The sequence below is a fragment of the Adiantum capillus-veneris genome, chromosome 29 (assembly GCF_014529385.1).
Source record: "Adiantum capillus-veneris isolate H3 chromosome 29, ASM1452938v2, whole genome shotgun sequence".
NCBI classification, from domain to species: domain Eukaryota; kingdom Viridiplantae; phylum Streptophyta; class Polypodiopsida; order Polypodiales; family Pteridaceae; genus Adiantum; species Adiantum capillus-veneris.
This window is the reverse complement of record NC_140959.1, coordinates 38,566,422-38,578,272: the sequence shown is the minus strand read 5'-3', so window position 1 is coordinate 38,578,272 and position 11,851 is coordinate 38,566,422. Positions and strand designations below refer to the sequence as shown.

At 45.6% G+C, this 11,851-nt stretch overlaps 1 protein-coding gene across 1 annotated transcript; it reads left to right on the top strand.

Annotated features, from left to right (window-relative positions):
- The first annotated feature begins 10,237 nt into the window (after positions 1-10,237).
- Positions 10,238-10,900, top strand: LOC147419063 (uncharacterized). Its single transcript, XM_086505776.1, has 2 exons — positions 10,238-10,510; positions 10,592-10,900. Exons 1-2 carry the CDS (start codon positions 10,238-10,240, stop codon positions 10,898-10,900), a joined length of 582 nt encoding a protein of 193 aa, XP_086361902.1.
- Positions 10,901-11,851: the final 951 nt, after the last annotated feature.

The following is an 11,851-nucleotide window of genomic DNA, read 5'->3' as shown; positions in this document are numbered from 1 at the left end:
CTACCCACCCCCTCTCTTCCCCTCGTCCCTACCTACTCCCTCTAGACCCTACCCACCCCCTTGGACCCTCTCTACCCCCTCGCCCCTACCCCTTTCCCCCTCGCCCCTATCTAGCTCAACCCCCTCATCCCTACTACCCCTTCCCCGCTACAGTGAAGTAATAAAGTCACTGAGATGCCCATGTATATAGAGAATCTCATAATGAATTTGTTGAGAATCATTCATGTGAACGAATTGCAGAAAGGACCACCACTTTGCTGAATAGAAGGCAAAAAATTACTGCAGTATTGGACCTGTCCGATCAGCTTCCCATTGGTTCAATGACTTCGTGTATCTGTTCAATGTATTTCAATATTGGTTGTATCTACACTGGCTTTGTAGGATTTGTTCATCTTGGTAGTCTTCAGTTTCTACTTTCTGGACAACTTACCACATTGAGGCGGGGTTATTGCTTCTTCGGCATATCTTTCAAATATCTACATTGCTTCATTGGTACCTTCCTCCTAGGAACTCAAAATCTTCTCCAAACATCACCGTCGTCACTGAGAGTGTACTTTTGTTTTTCTGCATGTTTCACTATTCTCTCTAGTTTCAGTGTTCTCTCTCATGGGGATGGTGAGTGGTCTTGTGGCGGGCAACCCGTAGCAAGGCTACACTGTCACTAGTGTAGGGGACAGTTCAATTAGTCACACTTGGTTAGGAGTTCACACTGAACGGACTCTCGCCGAGGCAGTGTCACGTGGAAAGTGATACTGATGGTGGTGTAGTGGACAAGTCTAGATCACCACCACCTCAATTTGGAGATAGGCTTAGCTAGTCTAGACCAAGCTAAACCACACAAGCAGACTGCACTGGGCGAGGGATTGAACCAGCTAGCTCCTCAACATGTATGCTCAATGGATTGCAGTGAGACATCAGTTGAGGTCCAACTGGGCGTGCCAAAAATGAGCACCTGTAAGAAGGAAAAGTGTGTCGTGCTCTCTAGAGTGGGTGCTTGTGAGTGCAATATGCGTGAAGCCTCACTCCAATAGAAAGAAAACATCACATAGCAATGGAACAACAACTCAAAGCACAACAACAAACTGAGAACTCAATGTAACTCGACAAACTTGTAGAACCATTCAGACTCTGGCTAGGAGCACACTCAGCTCCAAGCCTAGGACTCACAGGTACAATGGGGGTGTCGAGGTTCCAATGTGCAAGGAGGGTGCAGATGTGCGGTGCTATACCCAAGACTCAAGAATCAAGATGCTAGACCATAGATAGTAGATGATCGCCGATGAGTGAAACCAACTACAAATATATGCCATCATAAAGAGCCACCAACAGAGAGAGAGAGAGAGAGAGAGAGAGAGAGAGAGAGAGAGAGAGAGAGAGAGAGAGAGAGAGAGAGAGAGAGAGAGAGAGAGAGAGAGAGAGAGAGAGAGAGAGAGAGAGAGAGAGAGAGAGAGAGAGAGAGAGAGAGAGAGAGAGAGAGAGAGAGAGAGATGTTATATGAACGTCTTCAAAAGGTTAAAGTGACCTATGAGACCAGAAAGTTACAATGCGGTGCATCTGATACAAAGTCAGATTAACAAAATAAATTAAACTAGGATAACCAAATATAAATACTGCGGAATCCTAAACTAAGCTGATAGGTGTGAGAGGTGAAAGCGTGAAATGTGTGAACAAGGTAGTACAGTGTGTAGAAAATATGGGAGGGAAGTAGAGATCCATCTTCATAGAGATCCGTCTTCATCTGCACTCTGGATGACGAAAAAGTATGGTTCAAATCCTTTGCTGTAGCCTCCTTCAAAACTGTGTAGCTCCTCTTCTCCATCGGGATCATCTAGATCTCCCTAGCTCCAATGCTCGGTCTATGAGAATGGCAGTAGTGCGGGCAGACCTCTCCATTGTTGGCTGCTCCTTTGTCTGTTCTTCTGGGTGTACAATATCTAGTGTAAAGAAATCAGTGATCTGTCTTTGGGGTTGTCTCTCTTCAGCTCTCCTCAAAAAAGTTTCTCTATGCCTGTGTAACTCAAGTAGATATAGCCCAAGACATCTCTGATCCTCATAACTCATGACCCTAGCTAAAGGCCCAAAACCTTCTCTGAATAGACAATGAAAATGGCCTCGTATCTCATAGTACACTGTGCAATGACATAAGTAATGTACCTCTGTCTCTGGCTCTAGATGGCATAAGCGGCATATCCTACTATCTGCTGGTGTCCCTCTGAATCTGCCAGTCTCAAGCTCGAGCTGATGTGAGGGCGTGCGTATTTGGCCAATGGAACAACGCAAACCATGAGAAAGATGTGTGTCGATCCATATAGCTAGGTCGAATCACAAACCCATCCCTGTGAGGTGGAGAAGATGCTCTCTATAGAAAGCCATCTTTGTGCCCAAATCCTATATCGGCTCTTCCATGTCCTCCTTGTGTCTGATCCTAATGAATGAGTCTATTAATCTCTACCCGTATCAGAGACCTCAAGGGTGCCTGTGGAGAGTATTAAAAAGGAGGCAACCTGTCCATGGTGAAACCATGTGTCTGAAACCATGATGCCATCTGTGCATACCAGCATGATGTATCCCCATTAAGATCTAATTGTCTAGAGGACCGTAGAGCCACCCTGGCATCAGACTATGTACAAAGGAGACTGATTTGGTAAGCGCCCCAATCTCCATAGGGGGGGCAGCTAATTCCGCTCGAATGATATCATGCGGTACGAAAGCCTTGGCTCTAATAAGCCGAGAGATCATAGATACCAGGGGCTTCTCCATACGCTGGTGCAACTAGATTTGGTCGGCCTAGGGAGAGTTCAAAAGCCGGTACATGGAGGTTCACAAGCAGGTAGCAAAGTGCTTGAGCAGGAAATTGATGATGTGTACACCTGATGCTATTCAAATGTGTATACCAAATGAGGTACTTAACAGACCAAGGGTGTCTTCAAGCTTTGTTAAATGGAACTTAAGGATGATATAGTTTGATGGGTTTCCCCATTAGATCTTGCCATCGTGTGTGAAGAATGGTTGCTCAAGTTCGGCGAGCTCAAATCTTTTTATGTGCTTGAAGTCAAGTTTACTACATCTCAACGATCGAGAGCTATTGCCGAGGAGCCTACTATGTGACCATCTCAGGGACTAAGTATCAAAGAGATCGATGCTCGAGTTTGAAGAAGGCATTCGAAGGTCGGCATTTTTTGGCGTGTGCAAGGGGGCCAAGCTTGAAGTTTTTTTAAAGCTTTCACTTGAAGAAAATAACGCTGCATGAAGGGTGGTCGACTGCAGTTCGTGGAAGGAAGCCGCCACAGGAGAGGGGGACCGTTTTGGCATACGAGGGGGAAGGCGCCATCTGGTGAGAGGGGGCTGAAGAGAAGGGCGCCACTTGGGGCCATGCAGGAGGGGGGTTGCCTGTGAAGAGGCCGCCACAAGAACATGCAGGAGAAGGAGCGGCGGAGGGGCCAGGGCAAGCGGCCAAGGAGAGGAGGAGGGTATTGTATGGGTGGGTTAGAGGAGCTACTACTTGAGAGGGCAGAGGGGAGCAAGGGGAGGCCGAAAACTAAAGTAGGCCGAGTGCTACAGAGGGGGCGGTATTGCAGGGCTGTCAAGAGAGCGGCATGAGGGCCACCTTGAGGAGAGCAGTACTACAGAGGAGAGGAAAAACGTCATTTACAAGAGGGGCTTGAGCTTTCCAGGGTGTTGACCAAGAAGGATAGCCACGAACTCAAGGGAAAAAACCACAAGGAGGCACCATCAGGAGGGTGCATGGCGGGCTGAACTCTAAAGAATAGAGGAGCGCCATCTGTTGAAGTTGGCCATGAGTGGGAGCCTTGGAGGATGCTCCTAAACAGGAGGGACGCCAGCTGCATGGTAGAGGGGCCAGCGCTTCCATAGCATGAAAAAAAAGCCAGTTTGTAGAGGACGGGTACTGAGCAGAAGGAGATTGTGTGCAGGGTCTGTAGCCACCGAGAGGCAGAGAGGAGCAAGGGGATGAATCACGGGCTGGAGATTGGGGAGTCCAGGTCTAACCTTGGGGTGCCTGAGGGAGTCGGTCCTAGTTATCTATGGTATAAGGTGCAATGAGAGGTCACAGATAGGGCCATGCTTGTTTACTTTGTGACTGAGTGTGTATGGACTGGGATGGACGGGATCGGGCTTGGACATTGATTGTTTGCAGAGTGGGTATCTCGGTGTGTGTTTAGTAGGGGATAGGGGTGTTGTGAGATCACTGGGCTATAGAGAGGTATTCATCAATTGTGCTGGTGGTTTTCCGACTTCCCCCTTTCCAACGCCTCCAACCATTCTAGCTTACAGAAGGTCCCTAACTTGCACCCCATATAACATAGTAGAGGCAACCAAAGTATCAAAGAGCCATAACTTTGTCCTAGGTTCCTGGAATTGAGCCTGCGAACACATCCTCTCCATTCCTCCCAGAGCCGCACCAACTCTAGTTAGTCTAGTCTCTCTTGCTCTTCTCAAAGAAAATATCGGCCCAGTAAAGACTACCCCCAGGTAAGTGTATGCATTTGTATACTCCACAATCTCCCGACCATATTTGAAAGTAGGTACTATATTTGAAAGTAGGTACTGATCTCCTGACCCATTGTGGTGTGGTGTTAAACACCATAATTTTGGTTTTACCTAGGTTTACACACAATCCACTATCCTCTGCAAAACTGCGTAGTGCATCCAAATGTCGTTGCATACCTTCTGCTCAGTCAGAGATCATCACAATATCATCAGCATATAGCAACAATGGGATCCATGTCCCTGCCAGCTGGGCACCCATGTCACCCTCTCGGTCAATGTAATCAGACACCTCATCAACATACATACCAAATAGAGTAGGAGACAATGGGTAGCCCTGTTTCACTCCAATAGTAGAGTGAACTAAATCAGATACCCCTTCCAGAGTGCGTACATGTCCCATCACTGATCTGTACAAAGCCATAATCCCCCAAATCACCTCTATGGGCACCCCATCTTCTGTAGTCTACGCATCAATTGGGATCTTGATACCATGTCACTACAAGAGGCTATTCATATTAGCGACGCTCACACAGCGATGCTCAAAAAAAAAAATTCCGACGTCGCTATGAGCGTCGTAAATTTACAAAGAAATTTGTGACGCTCATAGCGACGCTCATAGCGACGCCGGCTGGGCTAAAAAAATAACCGAGCGCGCCCAAAAACTCAGATCTCAGATCTGAGTTTTTCGGCGTCCTCAAGCAAGGAGCAGGTAACGCTCTTCCTCTCTCTCTCTCTCTCTCTCTCTCTCTCTCTCTCTCTCTTTTTCTTCTCCACACACACACACACACACACACACACACGAGGAGAGGAAGGAGAGCCAGGTATGCTCCTTCCCTCTCCTCATTCTCATGTTCCCTTCCCCTCTTTCTCTCTCCCTCTCTCTCTCTCTCACACACACACATACACACACACATAGTGTTTTTGAGAGAGAGAGAGAGAGAGAGAGAGAGAGAGAGAGAGAGAGAGTACAAACATAAACAAAAACGCACACACACATACATAAACAAAGGATGCACACACACATTGAGAGAGGAAAAGAGAGAGAGAGAGCATGCATAAACAAAAAACGGACGCATTGAGAGAGGAAAAGAGAGAGAGAGAACATGCATAAACAAAAAACGCACACATTGAGAGAGGAAAAGAGAGAGAAAACATGCATACGATCCAAAAAAACGCACACACATTGAGAGAGAAAGAGAGAGAAACTAATTTAACGTCGTAGGAAACTAATTAAAATTAAAAGACCTAAAGATCTAGCCGACGAGGAGTTGAAGTCAAGACCTATTATTCAAGAGGGAAATGGCATAATCAATCTATCATACTTGGCATGGGTGATAGAAAGGTTATACCATTTATCTCTTTTTATTGGCACACACATCCACACACGCGCACACACACAAGAAGAAGAGAGTTATAACGTCGTAGGAAACTATCCTAAAAGACGTTAAAGATTAGGTTAGATGTAGACTTACGTTAAATTAGATTTAGGTTTATTTAAGTTAAATTAAATTAGATTTAGGTTTATTTTTAACTAGATTTACGTTTATTTACGCTAGATTTAGATTTACGTTACATTAGATTAGATTTAGGTCTCCATAGACTGCGATGCCTGCATGAAGCGGGTGAAGAAAGCCCTCAATGGAATATAGGGTATTGCTGTCTTCACTCATGGTGGGCTCCGTCGATCCAAAAGTACTGGTGAAATGTCTTCAGAAGATAGGGAAGAAGGTGGATCTTCAGGGCGGCAAGAGTCACTACATCCCCGACACAATGACCATCTAGACAACCTCTAGTCATTCAACAGCAACTTCAAAGTTAGTAACAAGAGCAAGAACGGTCTAAAGGGCCAATTGCTGTCGTCAGATGTGGATGGAGATGAGGCAGCGTCACCGCCGGAAGTTAACTCTCACATCTTTAGTGATGAGAATGCCAACTCTTGCCGAGTTATGTGAAAAATTATGTGTTAAATTAGTTTTAAGGTTCTTATAATCCCTGTTAGTTTAGTTCTTTGTTTTTAATATAACATAATTTACGTTATATTTAGATTTATGTTATATTAGATTAGACTTAGGTTTATTTAGGTTTACCCACACACACACACACACACACACACACACACACACACAAGAAGAAGAGAGTTTTAACGTCGTAGGAAACTATCCCAAAAGACGTTAAAGATTAGGTTAGATGTAGACTTACGTTAAATTAGATTTAGGTTTATTTTTAGTTAGATTTACGTTTATTTACGTTAGATCGAGTCCACGCAAGAATTACTTACGGTTTAGGGTTTAGAGTTAGACGAACAGTGAAAAGATATACTGTGAAAAGATGTTAAGATGCTGTGAAGTGCTACAGCTAGAGAAGAGGCAAAGGGGTTTTGTCCACTACATGCAGTATCATGTAGATGTGGGTGTGTAGATTTCTTGTACCCACAAATATAGGTATTGACCAATAAAGACGAGATTATACGAGTGGTTCTGATCTCCGTGCACCTCTAGACCGAGGTGTGCGGGGATTGGACATGACTAGAGAATGTGAGGTAGAGAGAGAGAGAGAGAGAGAGAGAGAGAGAGAGAGAGAGAGAGAGAGAGAGAGAGATAAGACGAAGAATGCCAATAGAATATTAAATTTGTTGTCCAGGTTATAAGATTTTTATCCTCATTATGAGTAGTGACGAGGATGTGGGACCGTCCAACCGAAACACCTATCTCTCAACGAGGGTCTTATGTCCTTGTAATCAATGCAAGCATGCTGTGCGACGGACAAGACGTGTTTCTTTGCAGCACGTTCGCGAATTTGGCGAGTTCGATCCATCTATTATAGATCGAGTTGTTGCCAATTATAACTCGTCGGACTCTGACGCTGGCCAACAAGCAGCAATCTTGCAACCCAATAGACGTGTTCGCAGGCGCTTTGGTCAAGCAGCATATGTGAGGCCACAAGATGTAGCCTCTGACAGCTCGGGGGATGATCATGCAGAGCACATTCCCAACGAGGCAATGTTTGAGCCCGAGATTGATGAAATGATCGAGACGATCATGGATTCAGAAAGGCTTATCTATGATGATATGAAAAGTGAAGCCGATACGCCATTGTATAATGGAGCACGTATGTCTAGATTGAAAGCACTCCTGGTTCTTCTCAACATGCAGGCAAAGTTTGGATGGAGTGACACTAGCGTCACAGCGCTTTTCAGGTGATCTATTACAATTAGTTTACTTTAATAAAACTCTAAATGTATAATGATCTGATAGATTTTTACACGACTGTATCGTATTTTTATGTTGTGTAGATTGCTTAAAGAGCACATACTACCAGCTGACAATGTGATGCCAGATTCCCGAGATGAAGCAAGAAAGATTTTGCGAAACTTGGGGATGGATTACAATTCTATCCACGCTTGTCCTAATGACTGCATTCTTTTCAGAGGGGAATACATAGACATGGAGAAGTGTCCGAAATGTGATTCCGAAAGATATCGAGTAGATCTCCACGGGACAAAAATTCCACAAAAGGTTTTGCGACATTTTCCTCTGCTTCCTCGCATCAAGCATTTCTTCGAATGTAAGTCCATGGCCGCCCTAGCATCATGGCATGAGGAGAATAAATCTTCGGATGGTGTGCTACGAATTCCTGCAGATTGCGCAGCCTGGAAACATATAGATGGAACATGGTCGGATTTTGCCAGGGAAGCTCGAAATTTGCGCTTAGGCCTGGCTATGGATGGCGTAAATCCATTTGGTCAAAGATCAACATCTTACAGTGTATGGCCCGTTGTCATCGTCAACTACAACATTCCCCCGTGGTTGACTACGAAGAAGGGGCACCTATGGCTAAGCTTGATTGTGCCAGGGCGATATAAAGTGGGGAATATGGATGTGTATCTTCGTCCACTATTGGAAGAGCTACAACAATTGTGGATTGGCATAGAGGTGGTGGATATGAGCCGACACACAGGACGACGGAATGCTTTGATCAGAGGCATTCTAATGTGGACCATGCATGACTATCCCGGGCTAACAGAATGCTCAGGTGATCTATTGACACTCCTCACTCAGACACTGTAAATCTTGTTTTTTCCCATAGTTGATCTATTATCATGTGTATACATGCAGGGCTTCAAACAAGCGGATACAGAGCATGTGTCACATGTGGACCTAGACTGAATGCACGTAGGGCACCCTCACTGAAGAAGCAAATCTACGAAGGTCATCAAGCGTATCTTCCAGAGAATCATGTGTTACGCGACGGCTTTTTGGGAAGAGAGCCACCAAGGATGTCTGCACAAGCATGGTTAGAGCAGAAGGAGATGTGCGATGACGGATTGCCTCCAGGGATGAAGAGACTATCTCTATGGTACGAGTTACTATACTGGCCCCGACTCATGATCAATCACTTGCTCGATCCAATGCACATATTCAAGAATGTAGGTAATCTACTATGGGACCATCTGACCGGCAAGAAAGATACTTTGGGAGCCAGAGTTGACCTTAGAAATGTGGATCGTATGGAGCAATATTGGCCGCAAACAGCATCTGATGGATCGATAAAACTCCCTAAAGCACCATGGATTTTCACAGGAGCCCAAGGACGCAAAGTAAAAGAGACCATTCGATCTTTGCGGACCCCCACTAGCGTAATGCACTCGCTCCGAACGTGTTTTACTAAAGAAGGAAAGCTTACCGGTTTGAAGTCACACGATTGGCATAAAATGTGTCAGGTACGTTCATAGTGGACTTTAATATCATTGCATAAAATGTGGACTTTAATATCATTGCTGCACATACTTACAGTTTATTTTACCGGTTGCCATTGAGGGATGTTTGTCTCTCGACATCCGTAACACAATCTACAAACTTGCAAAGCTGGTGCAATGGATCTCACAAAAGGAGATCAACGTAGACTCCATACCATTCACCAAACTAAATGCTGCGGAGCTTGTGTGCATGTTTGAGAAACATTTTCCTACTACCATGCTAACCATTCAAGTGCATCTTCTTGTTCACATAGTTGATGAGGTGGAAATAGCTGGCACAGTTCATTCCAGATGGATGTTCTTCTTAGAACATTTCATGAAAACGCTTAAGGGATATGTGCGTCAAAAGGCACGTCCGGAGGGTAGCATGGCAGAAGGTTGGTTGGTATCAGAGTCCCTAGTGTACATTGGAGAGTGGCTAGACGGATTTGATAAAGCCCGGGACACGCTATGGCGAACCATAGATGATGAGCGCATATCTGGGATTGTCATGTGCAATCTCGGTGTTGAGAAGAAGATGACGGAAGATCTAGAGGCTAAAATCAACCGATTTTGCATGCTTCACAATCCAGTGATGCAAAAGTGGATTTCACAATATGAGGATGCAAAGCAAGAGCGACAAAGGGCACGAATCGAGTGGAGACGGGGAAGACGACCACCGATGCACTATCCAGCGGTTCTGGAGAGCCTACCAACCTTCATGAGCTTAAGATGGTTGCACAACCAATTGAAAAGCGCACAACAATGCGGTGACGAAGTGACTGAGGAAGAGTGGGAGTACTCTCGGGGTTGCGCGACCAAGGTAAGTTTGCAATGTACGACTAGCAAGTGACTTTATTTATAAACGTTTGAACGGCCACTCATAATCTTTGTTCGTTGTAGTATAAGTCATACACAGCAGCATGGTGTAAAGGTCGACATTTTAGGGTGGAACGAATCGACAAAAAGCGTTTTACTCAAGATTGTGGAATCATGGCAAAATTTGAACAGTCTAGTCGACGACGTTCCTCTGATGCAGATCCTGTGGTGGCGGAACTCACTTACTTCGGCACGCTGCAAGAGATTTTGAGGATCGATTACAGAGGATTTTTTGTCGACTTGTTCGACGTGCAATGGTTCAAGATAATCATGGAGGGTCGCAACGCTACTGTGCGTAGAGGAGAGTCTGGTTTTCTTGAGGTGGATTCTACTAAGAAATGGACTGACCTAAGAGACACTTTCGTACTACCCGAGCATTGTGAACAAGTAAGTATGTAAATAGTTAACATCCCCCTTTTACAAGTTATGTGCTTGAAAGCTCTCATGTAAGTTATGTGGCTCTGGCAGGTAATATTTCATCCTACAAAGTCTACATCAAACTGGTGGTACGTCATAGAGGTAGCCCCTCGTAGTGCAAGGACGTATGAAGGCTACCATGTGCCAATCACAACGGCATCAATGGAGGAGATCAGAGAAGATGCTCAATCAGAAGCCGCTGCGGTGGTGCCAGACGAGCATCAAGATGCTACTACTCTATATGGGGTGCATGCAGAGGAGCTACAAAATGAAACAGAGGATATGTGTTTAAACGGAGAGCTCTATATAGATATAGGAAGTTATGCTGAGTTATGCGAGGATGAGAGAGAGATCTCTTAAAGCCACAAATATTGTATTTGAACAATTTTGCTCCGTGTTGTAAAAGCTCTGGCTCTCTAAGTACCTTCCATGGTGTATAACGCTCTTTTCTACTCGCGCTCACATCTTTTGATTGAAAATTCTGAGTTTTCGACTTGCCTCTTCTATCACTCAATTCATTGCGTCATTGTATTTATATGCGTCATTACGTCATTGTATTTAATGGTCTTTGCGTCATTGTCTACTCTATTCATTCAATATTAAGTTTAAATATTCGTGTGTTTAATGCAGGTATGGATGATGAGGAGTTTCTTTCTTCTTTGTCACCGCAGCAGAGACAGTGGTACGTGGAGCGTCATCGCTCTGGCGCATCATCGCGCGTTCCTACTCCATCCGCATCTCCCTCTCTTTCGGAGCATTCGGCGCGCTCCGAAGCTTCGGCGTCGACGAGACGAGCTTCACACTCGTCTAGACACCGGCGCTCTAGTGGTGGCGGTGGCGGTTGTTGTGGGGATTCCGCCACCGATGCCTCCACACCGCCTCGTGTTCGACGAGGCTCTTTACCCTCCCCTTCTTTGCCCGCCCCCACACCAGCCACAACATCGCCATCTACGCCAGGTTTTGCACGGCTGACTGTTCCTAGAAGCTACACACCTCTACCTACTCCGCCAGGAGCCACCCCACTCGACACTCCTCGCTTCGGGGCCCAGACGCCGGTGGAGACACCTGACGTCCGTACCCCCATCGACACGCCGCTAGAGACCCCTGCCGGGACACCCAGGTTCACGCGTCACCGGCCAGAGGGCTTGTCTTACTCCGTCGACTTCAGCGGCGGCATCATCATGGATGATGACGGCAAGAAGGTGATCTCGCGCATGCGTGGTCTTTGCTCTCAGCTGTTTAGACACTACATACTAAACAAATGGAGTGAAGTACCAAGTGATTTAAAAAACAGAGTCATCAGCATACTTC

Bases quoted from the DNA above. Each gene is read 5' to 3' on its own strand.
- LOC147419063 (XM_086505776.1), top strand. From the start codon at position 10,238: ATGGCAAAATTTGAACAGTCTAGTCGACGACGTTCCTCTGATGCAGAT. The intron at 10,511-10,591 runs GTAAGTATGTAA...TGGCTCTGGCAG, and splicing joins TACCCGAGCATTGTGAACAA to GTAATATTTCATCCTACAAA.